At 49.7% G+C, this 19,818-nt stretch overlaps 1 protein-coding gene across 1 annotated transcript in view; it reads left to right on the top strand.

The window, feature by feature from the left end:
* LOC147102416 (carboxypeptidase D-like) overlaps nucleotides 1-19,818 on the top strand; it is a 256,138-nt gene that overhangs the window by 88,259 nt on the left and 148,061 nt on the right. The window contains exons 14-15 of the mRNA XM_085964833.1: nucleotides 13,014-13,129; nucleotides 14,919-15,071. Of these exons, the coding sequence (XP_085820959.1) occupies nucleotides 13,014-13,129; nucleotides 14,919-15,071 (269 nt within the window). The remainder of the gene's footprint in view (nucleotides 1-13,013; nucleotides 13,130-14,918; nucleotides 15,072-19,818) is intronic.

Here is a 19,818-nt window from a genome sequence, read left to right as displayed (position 1 = left end):
CCCAGATCACAGTGCATAAATTCACAGCAATACCTGAAAGCATTAAGTTGTCAAATAGCCTCTTATGGCTACCTGCCAGATTAAGAAAAAAAAGAGTTGCTGCTGAAGCTGGCTAACCAATTAAATTATAATTTCAGATTCAAAGTAATTAAGCTACTGGGACAGCTAGTACTAAATAAATTATAATGAGAATAAATCAGAATTCTTTACTGAGCATTAATTTTATTGCAGTCTCCAGGGTAATATATTGGGTTTGGAAATAAATAAATTTGTTTTGTGGCACATGCCAGCACTTCAGTGACAGACCAGCCATGTGTCACTGGGCCTCTTGGCACCGGCTGACTGGCTCGAGTCATTAAAGTTAGAAACAACTTTTTTTTTCCCATCCGCAGTCTCCCCTCCTCAACACCTGGCTGATACTGGGATACAGTTCCGCCTGCACCAGCAGCTTCTGGTATCTCAAGCAAGTGAGAGCGTCCTTCGTGTGTGAGGCTAGACAATGAGTGCTGGCAGGATATTCCGCTGTGAGGGCCATCACAAAGAGCCCGATCCTATCCTTAGCATATGCACACCCGCGCGCACAGAAAGGCAGACTTTCCGCCAGGGCTCACTTGGGTGACCCAGGGTGCTGAGGCCAACTGTAGCACAACTCCCACCCCCCCCCCTCCCCGCTCCCCCCCCTCCCAACATAGACTGGGGATCAAACCTGAGATTTACTGGTATTCATGGCTTAATACTACAGTGGGTGGTCTCTAACCACTCCGACCATTGGGGGAGGTAGTGAGCAGCCTTCCAAGTGCTTAGTGCTACATTTGTTTGCGTTATGATTCCGACGTGTGCATTATGCACTTGATGAGATTGTAGATTCATCCCAAGATTTGAACACTGCTCTCATATCCGGGGAGATTCTGCCATCACCTCTCTCATACCCGCAGACAGGAGCGTTGTCAATCAGGAGTGTCTTTTAATGTGGGGTCGGGAGGAGCACTCTGCCCCTCCTGGCCCCACATTCAGGTATGTTACTTACTGACATGAATCTTGTCATTCATGTGGAAATGACTTATGAAATGATAATGGGCGGCCTGCTGGTGGTGCTGTCCAGGGAGTATAAATACTTGGGCATGGGCCCAGCTTGCTCAGGACATTCTTTAACAGGAACTAGTGAAGGACACAACTAGATCTCCATGTTGTAAAACAGTTGATTAAAGCTTTGTTTAACACTTAGACCAAGTGCCTAGTAGTTTTCTTACGTCACTTACCTTCTCGGTTGGCAGACGATCCCTGGGACTTGGTTTCCCACAATGGCGCGGGCTGCCTTAGGGCAAACAAATGTCAGAGTGAGGATCTTAAGCAGGCGTTGGTCCCTTCGCATATAGAGGCCTAACGCCAGCTTCAGGCGTGGGCAACGGACACTTTTTGTTTGTCCTTACTTAATTTGGTGGGGGAGTGCACTTCCTGCCCGCCATTTTGGGGCCTTAGCAGTCCGGTTAGCGCCTGAAAAACAGGCGCTACGCGGCCTAATTTCTAGGCACTCAAATGACTTGTTGTCATGTGGGGCAAATGTGATGGCCATTCTGAATCAGCATTGTGGCCAATCACTCGTCCAACTTTTTAAATTTTTGGTGGTAACAGTTGAGGAAGGAATGCTCAACAGATGATCAGGAGAACTCCCTGCAGCTCTTCAAATAGTATCGTGGGCCGTTTAATGCCTATCTGAGTCACTGGAGCAGGGAGTTGGGCTTTAGCCAGAGTCAGAGGAACAGAGAGTCTGGGGAGGGGTGGGGCGGGGGCGATGCACGGGGTCGGGGGTCGGTAGGGGTCGTAGGGCTGGAGGTGGTTACAGATTGGGGGGATGAAGGCTTGAAGTGGTTTAAATACAAGAATTTTAAATTTGAGGCACTGGGGGTCCGGGAGCCGATGCAGGTCAATGGGGACAGAGTGATGGGTGAGCGGATCATGGTGCGGGGCAGGAGTTTTGGATGAGATGAAGTTAACAGAGGATGGAGGATGGGAGGCCGGACCAAGAGAGCATTGGAATAGTTATTGGAATAGTCTTGACAAAGGGTTTTGACCCGAAATGTTGACTCTATTTTCTCTCCACGGATGTTGCCTGGCCTGCTGAGTTTTTCCAGCATTTTCTGCTGTTATTTCAGATTTCCAGCATCTGCAGTATTTTGCTATCGTATTGGAATAGTTATACCTGGAGCTGACAAATGCATAGACGAGGACTTCCGCGGCAGATCTGAGGAGGGGCAGAGACGGGCGATGTTACAGAGATGGAAGTAGGCTGTGTTTGTGATGGAGAGGATATGGGAACGGAACCAGCTTGGGGGTCAGCACTTTAGTGGGAATGGGCGCTCGGGAGCAAGGAGTGAGTCTCATGGACGTGATGCGGGGAGGGTTGGCTTGGGCAAGGGGAAAGGGGAAAGCAGCAGAATCAGCTGAACAGATGGTCTCGACCTTAGTGACAAAAAAATCCACGAACTCCTCACACTTGTTGTTGGAGGTGAAGGTGGAGGAGACAGAGGAGATAAACAAACAGACAGACAGACAGACAGATAGATGGACAGGTGCATAGATAGGTGGAAAGACAGATTCAGAGATAGACAGACAAATAGGTAAATGGAAGGATTTAGATAGCAAAACTGAACAAAGCAGTAATGCCACACAGAACTCACGCTGCATATTGACGCAAATATCTATCTTGAAGACAAGGAGTTTTGATATCGTGGAAATAGAGTCTTGAACTTGCACCCACTCTTATCTATAAATATGGAAATGAGACAACTGTACTGTTAGTTCTTAACAAAATAATCACGAAGAGCATAAAAGCTCTGAATGCCTCATGAAAATGTAAAGAAATTAAATTTCAAACAAACCTAATCTGGACTTTGAGCTCTATCTGCATAATAATAGGTTAATTTAACTAGCAATTCATAACACAAATCAGGCTTGGCTTCCCCACCCTTTGGAAAGGTTGGCCTGCTTGCTCTGTGCCTACAAGCCACACAGGAGTTTCACTGAGCTTTAACGGGTGAGATGGCAGGAGGGACTGCATGAAAGGTGCACAAATCGCCCCATTCCCATCCTCCTCTTGAATTGAGGATGGGTCATTTCAATTACACTTTTTCCCACTGAGAGAAGGTGGGTGTGTGTGTGAAGGGGTTGTCTTATGAGGAGAGGTTGAGCAGGTTGGGCCTATACTCATTGGAGTTTAGAAGAATGAGAAGTGATCCTATTGAAACGTATAAGATACTGAGGGGGATTGACAAGGTAGATGCAGAGAGGATGTTTCCCCTCATGGGGGAATCTCGAACTAGGGGGCATATTTTCAGGATAAGGGGTCACCCATTTAAGACGGAGATGAGGAGGAATTTCTTCTCTCAGAGAGTCGTGAATCTTTGAAATTCTCTACCCCAGAGAGCTGTGGAGGTGGAGCCATTGAATATATTCAAGGCAGAGATTGACAGATTTTTGAACTACAGGGGAGTCAAGGGTTACGGGGAGAGAGCGGGAAAGTGGAGTTGAGGCCAAGATCAGATCTGCCATGATCTCATTGAATGGTGGAGCAGGCGCGAGGGGCCAAATGGCCTACCCCTGCTCCTATTTCTTATGTTCTTATGTAACAGGGGCATCGCAGCTTAACTTGCTTCTGACTGAAACCCCTACTCTGAGCTTGCACAGTGCTGTTAGCCATAACTTGGAGTATTTTAAACAGAAGTTAAAAGGGCAGAACATGACAGAAATGAAGCAATGGTGCGATAAAGGATCACTTTTGAGGTATTGAATTGAGATATTGTTGAGATACTGCGGCAAACGTGGGAGTCGAGACCAGAGCTAGTAAAACACAACTGCTTTTATTCTACCTCATGGCAAAGAGGAACTGGAAAAGCCCGCGCATCCACTTATATACTCCCCAGACAGGAAGTGCTCCCGGCAGCCTGTCCCTGCGGGAAACAAGTTGCTGGAGGAAAGGGCCCCCGGCTGGGGGCGTCTGCTTAAACTGTCTGTGCCGCCGTGAGCGGATTATGTCCAGTGGTGGCGTGTCGCCACAGAGCTCCCCCCAGAATCCGCTTAGGAGGAGTGGACGAGTCGTGACGGTGGTCTGATGGTTCTGCCGCAGCGGCTCTGAGTGGTCGCCGGTCTAGTTGGTGGGGCCGGGCGGTTCGCCGCCGGCTGTGCTGGCTTGCTGGCGGGACGGCCTCTAGTTGGAGGCCGGGCCACGGGGACCTGTTCCCCTGGTTCTGTGTGTGCTGGTTTGAGCCGGTCGATGGAGACTGTGCCGACCCTGTCGCCGAGTCGCAGCTTGAAGACCTTGTCCCCGGTTTGTAGTACCTCGTACGGTCCGTCGTACGGGGGTCGCAGGGGCCCGCGGTGCGCGTCGTGTCGCACGAAGACGAAGCGCGCCTGCAGTAAATTTGGCGGGACGTGAGGTGCGAGTTCGCCGTGTCGGTTGACCGGAAGTGGGGCGAACTGCTGAGCGGAAGAGAAAGAGTTGAGCCACTGCTGTTCGGCCGACCAAGGCGTGGTAGCCTCCGGAAGGAATTTGCCTGGGACGCGCAGCGGTTGTCCGTAGACTAACTCCGCTGCCGAGGACTGGAGGTCTTCCTTGACCGCGGTGCGTAGGCCTAGTAGCACCCACAGTAGGCGGTCAGTCCAGGTACTGTCCTGCAGGCCGGCGCGGAGTGAGGCCTTGAGCGACCTGTGGAAGCGTTCACAAAGCCCGTTGGCCTGCGGGTGGTACGCCGTGGTTCGGTGGAGCGTCACCCCGAGGTTGCGTGCTTTGGCCGTCCAGAGTTCGGAGGTGAACTGGGTGCCTCTGTCGGAGGTTATGTCGGCCGGTACGCCGAACCTCGCAACCCAGGTGTTAACGAACGCCCTGGCGATGTCGGCTGTGGTGGTGGAGGTCAGCGGCACTGCCTCAGGCCAGCGTGTGTAGCGGTCGACCATCATGAGGAGATAAGTTTGGCCTTGCGATGGCGGCAGAGGACCGACGATGTCGACGTGTACGTGGTCGAAGCGACGGCTGGGTACCTCGAAGTCTCCCAAGGGTGCTTTTGTGTGCAGTTGTACCTTAGCCCGTTGGCAGGCGAGGCAGGAGGTGGCCCAAGTCCGAACATCTCTGCTGAGGCCGCGCCAGACGAAGCGCTGGGAGAGGAGTTTGACGGATGCGCGGGAACCCGGGTGGGAGAGCCCGTGGAGCGCGTCGAAGATGCGGCGGCGCCAGGTTGCAGGGACGACCGGCCTGAGTTGGCCGAGTGAGACGTCGCAAGTGACTGCCGTGGCTTCGGGCCCGTGCGCGACCTTGGCTAGGCGTAGCCCTGGCAGGCTGGTAGCCGCCGAGAGGAGGTCTGGGTCCGTGAGCTGGGCCGCTGCTAGCTGCGCGTAGTCGACCGCGAGGTGATTCGCGCAGATGGTGGGACGGGAAAGGCAGTCGGCGACCACGTTGTCTCTACCGGAGACGTGCTGGCTGTCCGTAGTAAACTCTGACACGGCCGCGAGCTGGCGTTGCTGCCTAGCGGACCAGGGTTCGGTGTGCTTGGCCATCGTGTATGTGAGCGGCTTGTGGTCCACGTACGCGGTGAAGGGGCGGCCTTCCAGGAGGAACCTGAAATGGCGGACCGACAGGTGGAGCGCGAGAAGCTCGCGGTCGAAAGTGGAGTATTTGACCTCCGGGGGGCGCAGTTGGCGGCTGTAGAAGGCAAGTGGCTGCCACGCGCCATTGACCCACTGCTCGAACACGGCGCCGACCGCGTGGTCGGAGGCGTCGGTGGTGAGCGCGACCCGGGCATCGGCCCTCGGGTGTGCGAGCAGGGTGGCGTCGGCGAGCGCGTTTTTGGTGGCGTCGAAGGCGGCTGACGTGTCAGTGGTCCAGGCTACGTCCATCTTGCCGGATTTACCTCGGAGGGAGTCGTATAGGGGCTTCATGAGGGCTGCAGCTCTGGGGATGAACCTGTTGTAGAAGTTCACCATCCCAAGGAACTCCTGGATGCCCTTGATGGTTGTGGGGCGGGGGAATTGCTGGACGGCCTGCACCTTGTTGGGCAGGGGGACGGCCCCAGCAGGGGTGATGTGGTGACCGAGAAAATCGATCTCGGTTAGGCCGAATTGGCACTTCGCCGGGCTGAGGATGAGCCCGTGTTGGGCTAGGCGCCCGAACAGGGTGCGAAGGTGTTCGAGGTGTTCCTGTTTGGAGGAGCTGGCCACGAGAATGTCGTCTAGATAGACGAATAGGAAGTTCAGGTCCCGGAGGACTGAGTCCATAAGGCGCTGGAAAGCCTGGGCTGCATTCTTGAGGCCGAAGGGCATCCTCAGGAACTCGAACAGGCCGAATGGGGTGATGACGGCCGTTTTGGGGATGTCCGCGGGGTGTACGGGGACTTGGTGGTAACCGCACACCAGGTCGACCTTGGAAAAGACGGTTCGTCCGGCCAGTCGGGCCGAGAAGTCCTGGATGTGTGGCACCGGGTATCGGTCGGGGGTGGCGGCGTCGTTGAGGCGGCGGTAGTCCCCGCAAGGGCGCCAGCCTCCGCCGGGCTTAGGGGCGATGTGGAGGGGCGAGGCCCAAGGGCTGCTGGAGCGGCGGATGATGCCGAGTTGTTCCATGGTGGTGAACTCAGCCCGCGCGATTTCCAGCTTGGCTGGGTTGAGTCTGCGGGCGTGGGCAGAAACTGGGGGGCCGGTGGTGGGGATATAGTGCTCCACACCGTGTTTGGCGGCTTTGGCCAAAAAGGTCGGGTTAGTGAGGGCGGGAAACTCGGCTAGGAGTGCCGAGTAGTCGTCCGTGGCTCTGGCGAGGCAGTAGGTCGTCAGGCCGGCCGAACGTGCCGGGGTGAATGCGCCGGGGATGGGGGCCATAGTGTTGATGTCGACGAGGCGGTGCCTCGGAATGTCGACAAGGAGGCCGTGGGCGCGTAGGAAGTCGGCGCCGATGAGAGGGCAGAGGACCTTGGCTGTGAGGAACTCCCAGCGGTAGCGGCGGCCCGCGAGGTCGAGCGTGACCATGCGGGTGCCATATGTGCAGATGTCAGAGCCATTGGCTGCGGCCAGCGTGATACCCCGTGTGCCGCGTTGGATTTCGAGGGCGGAGGCGGGGGTGATGCTGTGCTGGGCCCCTGTGTCGCACAGAAATCGGCGGTTGGTTCTGTCGTCGGTGACGTACAGTAGAGGCCCCTTTTGCCCCGCGGCCATCGCGGGGGCCGGTGCGGGGGGGGGGGTTGGAAAGTACACGGTGGCGTACAGTGTTGGGCCCTAGTGCCAAACCGGGTGTGGTAGTAGCAGTGACCCAGAGTGGTAGGGCGGTCGGGCCTAGTGGGCCGGGAAGACCGCGTGGTCGTTGCCGTGAGGTCGGGCGCGACGTCGCGAGCGGACTGTGCAGAGAGCAGCCGGTCGGCCTTTTCGGCTATGTCATTCAGGTCCGTGGAGCCAGACTCCACAATGAGCGGGCGGATGCTGGCGGGGAGCTGCTGAATGAAAAGCGTGCGAAAGAGGGCGCCGGTGTTTTTGTTGTCCGAGAGGGACAGCATGTGGGAAAGCAGATCCGAGGGTGAAGCGTCACCAAGGCCGGGGAGGTCAAGGAGTTGGCAGTTGCGCTGGTAAGAGGACGTTTGAAATTATTTAAGGAGTGCAGCCTTCAGATGTTCGTACTTGCCTTCCGGTGGTGGATCCTGCAGCGCTGCCCAAACCTTGGGGACTGTGGCGTAGGTGAGAGAGGAGACGAGGTAGTCGTACTTTGTGGCATCGACTGTAATGTGTTTCAGCCGGAATCTGGACTCAGCTTGAACGAACCAGGCTTCGGCCAGGTTCTCCCAAAAGTCCGGTAGTTTAACCGTGGCTGCGTTTGTATCCGCCATGCTAGCTTAGGATTCGTCCTGAGCGTCGGGGTCACCAGTGTTGAGATACCGCGGCAAACGTGGGAGTCAAGACCAGAGCTAGTAAAGCACGACTGCTTTTATTCTACCTCATGGCAAAGAGGAACTGGAAAAGCCCGCGCATCCACTTATATACTCCCCAGACAGGAAGTGCTCCCGGCAGCCTGTCCCTGCGGGAAACAAGTTGCTGGAGGAAAGGGCCCCCGGCTGGGGGCGTCTGCTTAAACTGTCCGTGCCGCCGTGAGCGGATTATGTCCAGTGGTGGCGTGTCGCCACAATATCTTCTTAGGCAGTCCCTTGGAACCGAGGATGACTTGCTTCCACATTAAAAATGAGCTCGCATGTGACTGATTAGTCCAATGCGGGACCTACAGTCTCTGTCACAGGTGGGGCAGACGGTGGTTGAAGGGGCGGGTGGGTTGGGTGCTTGGGTTGACGTGCGCTCCTTGCGCTGCCTGCGCTTGGCTTCCGCTTGCTCCCGGCAAAGAGACTCGAGGTGTTCAGCGCCTTCCCGGATGCTTCTCCTCCACATTGTGTGGTCTTGGGCCAGGGATTCCCAGGTGTCGGTGGGGATGTTACACTTTTTCAAGGAGGCTTTGAGTGTGTCCTTGAAGCGTTTCCTCTGCCCACCTGAGGCTCTCTTGCCGTGCCGGAGCTACGAGTAGAGCGCTTGTTTTGGGAGTCTCGTATCGGGCATGCGGACAATGTGACCCGTCCATTGGAGCTGATTGAGCGTGGTCAGAGCTTTGATGCTGGGGATGTTGGCCTGAGCAAGAACACTGACGTTGGTGCGCTTATCCTGCCAATGGATTTGCAGGATCTTGCGGAGGCAGCATTGGTGGTACCTCTCCAGTGCTTTGAGGTGCCTGCTGTACATGGTCCATGTCTCTGAGGCATACAGCAGGGCAGGTATCACTGCTGCCCTGTAGACCATGAGCTTAGTGCCGGGTTTGAGGTCCTGGTCTTCAAACACTCTCTTCCTCAGGCCACCGAAGGCTGCACTGGCACACTGAAGGCGGTGTTGGACTTCATCGTCGATGTCTGCCCTTGTTGACAGTAGGCTCCCGAGGTATGGCAAGTGGTCCACGTTGTCCAAGGCCTTGTCGTGGATTTTGATTATCGGGGGGCAGCACTGTGTGGCGGGGGCAGGTTGGTAGAGAACCTTTGTCTTACGGATGTTTAGTGTAAGGCCCATGCTCTCGTATGCTTCGGTGAAGGTGTTTACGATGGTTTGGAGTTCGACCTTCGAGTGAGCGCTGACGCAAGCATCGTTTGCATACTGTAATTCGACGACAGAGGATGGGACGACCTTGGATCTGGACTGGAGTGTAGTGTAGGGGCATTGGAGTGATGCATCTGACTCAAACCATGTCTGACCTCAGCATATTTAATACTGCAGGTCAGCTGTCAAGTAGAAAGTCTTCTACAGCACCACCATTCCTTACATCAACGTACAGGAATACAATGATATAATAAAAACAGAAAATGTTGGAAATACTCAGCAATTCAGGCAGCATCTGTGGAGAGAGAAACAGAGTTAACGGGGGCGATTTTGTGAATGGGGGCGGGACGGCTGCTTGTCGGATTTCAGTCCCACCTCCATCGAGTTGTGGCTAACTCACGCTATTTTCCCTTGATTGACTTTGTAAGGCCCGCCCAGCGGGATCAGCAGGCCAATTAAGGGGAAGCCGGTTGCAGAGCACGTCAACGTATGACGTGTCATCTGTCAAAAATCTTTGACAGATGAATTGTCATCGTTTGACAGCTCTGTGAAGCTGTCAAACAGTGACATTCTCTGCAGTTTGATGAGAACTTGCATACAAGACCTCATCAACCTTCTTTCTTTTACAGAATTGAGATGTCTGTTGCATCTGAGAATGCAACGGACATCTCTCATCTGCAACACGGAAGTGCGAGACTCGCCGTATAAAAACTGACTGAAGCCTGCAGGAAGAAACAAAGGTAAGTACACTTTTAAAAACACTTAGGACTTACCTCAGACACTCACCTCTACACTCTAGCACCCATCACTTACCTTCACACCACACTTTTGCACCACTCGACCCCCGCAGACCTCCTCTCCTCGCTGAGCTGGCGGGAAGCCCGCACTTGTGAGGGCAAAAAGGGGATAATCCTATTTTCTGCCTGTTAACAGGCAGTTAATAGGCTTTAATCCCTTCCCACCTCCAAGGAGACGGAACCCGGCACGGGACAGTAACCCGCCTCCTGGGAAGATGACATGGGGCGGGTTGGGGACGGGTTTGCCACCCGCTCCCAAATTCTGCCATTTCCCTGGCAGTCCCGCCTCCTCGGGGCTGAGAAAATGGCCCCCAAATGTTTCAGGTCAATGACCCTTCGTCAGAACTGGCAAAGGTTAGAGATGGAACAGGTTTTTAAGCAAGTGTAGGGGCAGGGAGAGGGGGGAGGGGAGGAAAGAACAAAAGGGAAGGTCTGTGATAGGGTGGAAGGCAGGAGAGATTAAGGGTTGATGGTACGAGGCCAAAGGGGTCTAGGAATACAATAATCTAGCTTTTAAAAAAAAACCGATGGAGGAGAGGTCGCAGAACTCTTGGCTCTACTGAGTCAGATGTTACAGGACTTGAGTGCATAATCTAGGCTGGCACTTCAGTACTGAGAGAGTGCTGCACTGCAAATAACTCATTTCAGTATTCTGAACTACCATAGTTCCTGTTTTACATTGCCTTACTGTCAGAGATGGCAAGTCTCACTTTTTTTTGGTGAATGCCGCTGATGTTTGGGACACTCCACAATCTCCAGTTGGTGATTCCCTGTTTAGCTTTGCTCATTTCGCAACTGAGCGTAAGGGGAATTGAACCAGTCGCCATTCGACTCCATGCCCTGAGTGTTTTAGTCTAACACCCACCACTGCTCCCAGGTTCAGTATTTCCACCATTAAATAGCCCCAGTAAAGACGGTAATCACAGATTTGTTGCAACAGTAAACAGTAACAGGTAACAGTAAATATACACATCTAACATGAAAGGCTGGAGGCGGAATTGGAAAAAGATTTAGGTGTGTTCAACTGGATTGGACTGTACATTGGGACAAGTTATAGTGACATTGTACAGACCAGTGTCCCAGTCCACACACCTCTGTGAAGAGCCATGTGACATTTTTCTTTAGTAAAGGTATTTTATGAATGAAAGTTCTTGTTGCTATCAGTGATGAGTCCACATCTGGAGGATGATATGCAGTTTTCATCACCTGACCTCAAATAGGATATGGATGCATTAAAATGGCTCAGATAGTTGTCAAAGAGAGCTGAATGGATGACTGCTGAAAGAAAGGTTGGAGTGGTAATCAGGCAGCGCTTCGATTTTTTTTTTCAGGGCAGGCAGAGGAAGTAACTAAACGTGGCTTAAAATAGGTCCATGATAAAATAATCTTGCATGGACTCTGAATAGAACGGGCTTGATGGGAGGAATGGGCTTTTCGTCACAGTAATGGGCTTTTTATTGGCTGTAAAGCGCTTTGGGATGTCCGGTGGTCGTGAAAGGTGCTATAGAAATGCAAGTCTTTCTTTTCTTTTTCCTGCTCTGGGCTTTCTTATGGTCTTATGTGTCAGCTGTGGCTCAGTTGGTAGCACCCTCGCCTCTGAGTCACAATAGTTGTGGGTTCAAGTCCCACTCCAGGGACTTGGACACATAAAGCTAGGCTGACACTCCAGTGCAGTGCTGAGGGAGTGCTGCATTGTCGGAGGTGCCGTCTTTCGGATGAGACGTTAAACCGAGGCCCCGTCTGCTCTCTCAGGTGGATGTAAAAGATCCCCAGGCACCATTTCAAAGAAGAGCAGGGGAGTTCTCCCCGGTGTCCTGGCCAATATTTATCCCTCAACCAACATCACTAAAACAGATTATCTGGTCATTATCACATTGGTGTTTGTGGGAGCTTGCTGTGTGTAAATTGGCTGCCGCGTTTCCTACATTACAACAGTGACTACACTTCAAAAAGCGCTTTGAGACATCGTGGAAGGGGCTATAGAAATGCAAGTCTTTCTTTCTTTAAAGTAGGTCCATGATAAAATAATCTTACATGGACTCTGAATAGAGTGGGCTTGATGGGAGGAATGGGCTTTTTGTCTTTTCTTTTTCCTGCTCTGGGCTTTCTTATGTTCTGATTTGATGGTGCATTGAAAAGCTGCTGTATTTTCTAGTATTGCGCCCTATTTATAGCCAGCCCTGTATTAAATTGTTAGACCAGCTGTTGTTGACTTTATAAATCCAACCTCAAATTCATGCACATTCATAAACAAATCAAAGGAATTAGGCTTGCGGCGCTTTAAAATTACAGAAAAATTTGGTTTAAATGTCTGTCAACAGAAATTGAATAACTGAGCTTTGTAGCAAGACTAATTTGCATTGTCGAGGATATTGTACAGATTGGGTTTGGGTTTAAACACCGTCTAGTGTTATTACAAACAGCCAGGTGACCCACGGAAGGTCAGGCACAATCTTGCACAATTTGGTTGCACACCAATGAGAGTTCATTTTACACAAGTTCTGTCATTGCCAAATGCAACGGCACGAAATTATCAACGGAGTTGTACCGACTCATTTTTTCCCCTATTGCCCACCGGTTAGACAGTTTTCCTCCGCTCTCTGCCATATCTGATATTTCAGCCGAGATGAGCAACTCCTGTCTGGATGATAAATGAATAGCAGCTGAGAGTGAGATCCAAACCCTGGCGTTCCCCCAGCTGCGGTATTGTGCATTAGAAACGTAGAAACATAGGAGCAGGAGTAGGCCATTCGGCCTGTTGAGCCTGCTCCCCCATTCAATATGATCATGGCTGATCCTCTATCTCAATACCATATTCCCGCTCTCTCCCCATACCCCTTGATGCCTTTTGTGTCTAGAAATCTATCTATCTCCTTCTTAAATGTATTCAGTGACTTGGCCTCCACAGCCTTCTGTGGTAGAGAATTCCACAGGTTCACCGCCCTCTGAGTGAAGAAATTTCTCCTCATCTCAGTCCTAAACGTCCATGCTGTGCTAGCATGAATATTTAATGTATTATAACGATTTGAGATTTAAATATTCCATACAATGTTGTGCTTCTTGAACACTGAATTGTGCATCACTTATAACTCTCATTTTTATTTTTTTGGATTGTTGATGCAGACACATCAGTCTTGTTTACGCCCGGAACCATCCTAAGATGCAACAGCCAGGTGCCTGCCCGGGGAGCACATTTCCTGATGGTATCACTAATGGCGCAGCCTGGTACACGTTGGAAGGTAAGTGGGAGAGGAATGCCACTTCTCAAGCATCTTTTGACCACTTTACAGCTGTGGAGACTCTTGAGGAAGGTGTTAAGAAGCTATTTTGGCAGGAACGGCCTCATCCTCTGATCTTACTAAATGTTTTTTTTTGGAGAGGGCAGCTGCAAGACTGTGTAAGAGCCACCATGAGCAAGATTTCCATTTCCTTTGCTTAATTGTTCTTCTCATCAAGGAGAGCGATGTGGAATGGAACCTTTCCCTGTGTGAGCACTCCTAGGTCAGGTATAACACAGCCAGATGCAGAGTAAAGCTCCCTCTACTTTGCCCCAACCCCGATAGAGCGCCCTCTACTGCACATGCATGGCATTTTCCCCATATCCCACACCAGCCTTCCTGCCGCCTCTCTGAGTGAAGGTGCTAGTTTTTTGTGCTGTGGGCCCATGCCCACTGGACTGGGACCGTTCAAACTCTTTCCATGTAGCAGCCTTACAGCCAGCAGACAGAGGAGACTTTCACCTCAGCCCTCTGAGCCAGGTTTGCACCCAACATTCTGTAGGTGTCAAACAATTTTGACCTTCGTTGGGTACAGACAATATTAATTTAAACAGTCGTTGACCCTCGTGGGGTACATTCAGTATTAATTTTTAAACAGTCGTTGGGTACATTCGGTATTGATTTAAACATTCTTAATGTTTATATATGCTATGGGTGTGCTCGTTAGTCCCTCACTGTTCCTCAGGTTGTGACATGTTGTTACATATTGGGCACCAACTCCCAGAGGTGAAAGGTCAGTGCCATCACCCAGTTTGCTCTTAACTCAGTCGCTTAATTAACTTTGGTAATTTTTTTTTTAGCATTGACGTCTCACTTTGCTGTGCTATTTACTTTGCTTTAATTATTGGATAATTCAATTTTTCAATCCTGCAAAAATTAACTTCAAGCCTTAAGAAAAAAAAGCTGTAATTAAAACAACATTTGACTTACTCAGTCACTGACAACCATTGGTCCTGGGTCTAGGGAATAGCAGGCCCTTCTGTATGTTACATGCAAGGCCACTGGTTTCCCTTCCTCATGGAAAGTTGAATTTGACTTATTCAGTGACCCCAGGTATGTGGAAATACATGTTGTGGGTCCTCACCCACTGTCCAAACATTTCTGTTAGAACCTTTACAGCTGTCAGAGAGAGAATAGTCTGGACTGGATTATAATACCGTGCCAGAGGTTAAAGGACAGTGTTTAAACCCACGTGGGCAGATTTTGACTTTGTGCAACAGTGTAACATGGATGATAGCGAATCGGCAACCCATTTTACAACTCCCCTGATTTTTATTTCCATTGACTTCCAATGAAATCTGGAGAGATATGAAGCAGGCTGCCGACTCGCTGTTGCCCATTTTACACTATTGCACAGTGTCATAATCTACCTCACTGTGTCACCCAATCCCCGTCCCTCTGCTTTTTAAATATTCAACATAAACTTATGCTAGAAACCGATACAATAAAAGAGGTTGATTTATATGTGCATTCGTGCTCAGTGACATGAATCAGTCATTCATGAAAGAAAGACTTATGAAATAATACTGAGCGGCCTGCGGGTGGCGCTGTCCAGGGATACTCGGGCACAGGCCCAGCTTGCGCAGGACATTCTTAACAGGAACTAGTGAAGGACACAACTAGACCTCCATGTTGTAAAACAGTTGATTAAAGCTTTGTTTAATGCTTAGACCAAGTGCCTTGTAGTTTTCTTACATCACTCAGTCTGAAGGATTTGCTATTCACTGTTGCTCCTCTTGTGTTTTATTAGGAGGAATGCAAGACTATAGCTATGTGTGGGGCCAGTGCCTGGAGGTCACTCTGGAGCTTTCCTGTGTGAAGTATCCAATCAGCAGCGATCTACAGCAGTACTGGCAGGACAACAAGCAATCGCTGCTGGAATACATGAAACTCGCCCACCTCGGTAACCCTTCACGTTCCATGTATCACTAGGAATGAGAGAGTGCATAATGATAGAGAGTGGAATGCCACAGTTATTCCACGAGTGATTCATTCTTTATTCACGAGTGATGACGATGACGCTTTCACGGTAATTCTGTGCTCCCGCAATCCCCACGGGAAGCTGCAAAGTTTACCAACAGTGGCGTTGAGATCAATTTTGCCAATAATTTCCTAGCTTTGCCCTTTCCTCAACAGAGATGTAACAGTTGCAACCCCGAGGGCACAAGTCTCAGTCTCACAGGACATGTTTTTTTTTATTCATTCACGGGTTGCGGGCATCGCCGGCATTTACTGCCCATCTCTTGTTGCCCTCGAGAAGGCGGTGGTGAGCTGCCTTCTTGAATGGCTTGCCAGGCCATTTCAGAGGGGCAGTTAAGAGTCAACCACATTGCTGTGGGTCTGGAGTCGCATACAGGCCAGACCGGGTAAGGGCGGCAGATTTCCTTCCCTGAAGGACATCAGTGAACCAGATGTGTTTTTACGACAATCTGGTAATTTCATGGTCACCATTACTGATACGATACTAGCTTTTTGATTCCAGATTTATTTAATCAAATTTAAATTCCCCAGCTGCTGTGGTGGAATTTGAACCAGATCATTAGTCCAGGCCTCTGGATTACTAGTCTAGTAACATTACCACTATGCTACCGTACCCCTATATGTGGTCAAAAGTACAACAGAAAATGCTGGAAACACTCAGCAGGCCAGGCAGCATCCGTGGAGAGAGAAACAGAGTTAACGTTTCAGGTCTGGGACCCTTCATCAGAACTGGAAAAAGCTGGAGATGTAACAGATATTAAGCAGGTGCAGAGGCAGGGAGAGAGGGTGGGTGGGAGGGGAGGAAGGAACTGAAGGTACCAGCTTTTTCCAGTTCTGATGAAGGGTCCCAGACCTGAAACGTTAACTCTGTTTTTCTCTCTCCACCGATGCTGCCTGGCCTGCTGAGTATTTCCAGCATTTTCTGTTATTTCAGATTTCCAGCATCCGCAGTATTTTGCTATTGTATATGTGGTCGAAAGTGTTGCTGTGACAGATTACAATTGTTACTGTAGCAGATTCTGTAGGGTAAACTACGATAGACTCTGTGCAATAAACTTACTCATAGTAAACTGTTACAGTGTAAATTCTATGCAGTAAACCATTACTGTGAAGATTCTGTAGTGTAAACTGTTACTGTGACAGATTATATACATTTAACCATTATGACTATAGAGTAAGCTGTTTCTGCGCTAAATTCTTTGCAGAAACCTGTTACTTTAGCAGGCTCTGTACAGTAAGCTGTTACTGTGACAGATTACATGCGGCAGACTGCTACTGTGGCAAATTCTCTACGGTAAGCTATTCTAGTGACAGATTCTGTGCAGCAAACTGTTATTGTGACAGATTCTATGCAGTAAGCTGTTACCCTGGAAGATTCTGTACAGCCGAGTGTTACAGTGACAATTCAGGACAGAAAACTGTTACCGTGACAGATCCTGTTCAGTAAACTGTTACTGCCGCAGACGCAAACAGTGCAAAGTGCCTCACGGTACCTTATTTACTCAAGGAATCAAAGACGGGAAAGTGGTTGAAGTTCTTATATCAGATAATGTGATAACATGTCTTTATTGGAGAGAATATCTGACAACACCTATTTGAACAAATCAGTGATGTATCACTTTGGCAGCGTATAATATTTAAAGGGATAATGTCTTCTTGGAAACATGTTTGACAAACTCCTGTTTTGCTTTGGGGAAAGAGAAAAGCCCATCAGCTGTGATTTATTTGGTTCATGGTGGGACCATGCAGGCGTGATGCGATTATGCAGTTTGACACGATTTCTGTTGATAAACAAAGAACAGCGTTTAAAAACGATTTGCCCATCAATTTTCCATGAAGCTGGTGCTCTTTTAGTGCAATTGGATGAACTCCGCCACACAACCCTAAGTGGATTACAACAGGCAAGGCTCAGGAACGAATTGAACTTTCAGCAGGAGGTGCTGCTTTGGATTTTAACTCAAGCTAAACTGGAATTTTAGTATTTTTCTGAAACAAATAATGTAAAACACAACAGACTCTTAGGGCAGAAATTGGAACTGCATGTTGGTGCCAACCACATACAGGATGCCACATACACTCGGTGCTCCCAGCATCTTTTATTTATGTGTTGGGTGTGTATACCAAGACTAGTTGATGTAAAGTGTTTATGTTTACTGTACCCCTATTAGATTCCTTTGCCATTTACCCTAACTGTGATGGGTTCAGCCTGCGACTTAGTAAACCAGTGCTCCTGGTGAGCCACTGTTCCTCATTGTAAGTAGCTGATCGGGGAATCAGCCCTACGATCAGTGTCAGCCTGAGCTCAGTGGTGGCGCCCTCACCTCTCAGTCAAAAGGTTGTGGGATCAAGCCAACATCTAGGCTGACACTCCAGCGCAGCACTGAGGGAGTGCTGCACTGTCAGAGGTGTCGTCTTTCAGCTGTGATGTTAAACCAAGTTCCCAGCTGCCCTCTCAGGTGGACGTACAAGATCCCATGGCACTATTCGAAGAGAGCTGGGGAGTCCTGGCCAATAGTTGTCCCTCAACCAACATCACTAAAATAGATGATCTGGTCCTTTATTTATTGCTGTTTGTGGGAGCTGTGCACCAATTGGCTGCCACATTTCCTACATTACAACAGTGACTACACTTCAAAAAGTACTCCATTGGCTGTAAAGCGCTTTGGGACATCCTGAGGTCCTGAACGGGACTATAGAAATGCAAGTCTTTCTTTCTTTCCCATGGAATTATGTTGGTAGAAACACCACTCATATCAAAATCAAAGTAATTGAATTTTAGAGGGAAACATATGATGACTGTGCAATACTGTAGTACAAACGTTTATGGACACTGCCTTACTAAGCTAAGTGGCAGCATCTCTCATCAGTTGAGTATGTAATTTATAGCTACTCCCTTAACAATCATCTAACAGTGTATCAATTAGACAGATCCAGGTAGAATTGGATTTTAGTCAGTTGTTCTGCAAGATGGAGTTTGTATACCAGCAGGATAAAGTTGCATTAGTAAATATATTCCTTTATTATTCAGCTGTGGCTCAGTGGGCAGCACCCTCGCCTCTGAGTCAGAAGGTTGTGGGTTCAAGTCCCCACTCCAGGGACTTGAGCACATAAAGCTAGGCTGACACTCTGAGAGGGTGCTGCACTGTCGGAGGTGCTGTCTTTCGGATGAGATGTTAAACCGAGGCCCCGTCTGCTCTCTCTCTCGAGTGAACATAAAAGATCCCATGGCCACTATTTCGAAGAAGAGCAGGGGAGTTATCCCTGGTGTCCTGGCCAATATTTATCCCTCAACCAACATAACAAAAACACACGATCTGGTCATTATCACATTGCTGTTTGTGGGAGCTTGCTGTGTGCAAATTGGCTGCCGCATTGCCCACATTACAACAGTGACTACACTTCAAAAGTACTTCATTGGCTGTAAAGCGCTTTGGGACATCCAAAGGTCATGAAAAGTGCTATAGAAATGCAAGTCTTTCTTTTCAATCGTAGAGTATAATAAACCCTAAAATAGTTCTATACTAACTGCATCAAATTCAATCACTCTTCTTGGTTTGTGAGAGAGATATATTTAGACATTCCTTGAAATAGATTAATTTTCCCTGAAGTTCACTGGAATTTTCCAGCTGTGACGGTGACGTAAAGCCCCACAGCCCTGCAGTTGCCTTCCATGAAAGCCAGTGGGGATGAGGGGGGTTAGAGTTCACGCTCAGCCACTCTAACTCTGCTGCAGGCCCACTTTGCCTTTGAAAGGAGTTTGTTTGCCTGTCAAAATCTGCACTGATTTTGGGAAACACACTGCCCTATCCCTCAGGGACACTTGAAGTTTGAGTTTTACAGAAGGTGCTGGATGCTGTGTAGAAACTTCAGAGATAAGGCAGTGCAGGTCGCGGAATCGTGGCTCTCCGAATGTCAGTGCTGCAACAGCCAAAAGAGGGGGCGTCCCTCTGTATGTATTTAATCCCTATCTTTATAATAGATTTTCTGCCCCACCAAACCAGCTTTCTCTCCCTTTCTCCTGGAGGCATTGAACCATGTTGGGTTATGGTTCCACAGGGTATATTGCTGCTTTCTTTGTCCAAGTGGCCATCCTGCAGGCTATTTGACCATGGGGGCATCATAAACCAAATCCAATCCTTGTCCTCACACCACATACACTTCTCAGCAGGATTGGATAGCAGTCAGGAGCAGGAACCCTGACTGATCGGTCCAGGGGCACTGAGATGAACTGTAACCAGCTCAGCACAGACCAGCGCTCAAGCCTGCTTTCTGTGGCTCATTGGATAGTGCACTTTCTAACTGTATCATCAGGGGGGATCAAACCCTTAATTTTAACATAAATCTGCCCCTGCAGTGGAAACTTTTTTTCCCCACTCTCTCTTTTGTCCTCCCACACCCACGCTCTCCTCCTCAACCCATCATTGCTTCAATGCTCCAGCTTGTAAACATCTTTTTGGCCACCATCAATGGTTCACCGGCTCTACCAGGCAGTTTTCTTCCCTTCCTCAGACACCGGTAAACCCACAGCATAGAGAAACCAATTACAACAACAACTTGCATTTCTGTAGCGCTTTCAACATCCCAACATCCCAAGGTGCTTCGCAGGAGTGTAAACAGCCAAACATTGAGACCGAGTCACCTAAGGAGATGGGACGGATGACCAAAAGCTT

The sequence above is a fragment of the Somniosus microcephalus genome, chromosome 22 (genome assembly GCF_052327205.1).
Source record: "Somniosus microcephalus isolate GS21.2 chromosome 22, FLI_Smic_1.0, whole genome shotgun sequence".
Lineage (NCBI taxonomy): Eukaryota > Metazoa > Chordata > Chondrichthyes > Squaliformes > Somniosidae > Somniosus > Somniosus microcephalus.
This window is presented reverse-complemented; position numbering and strand designations above follow the sequence as displayed.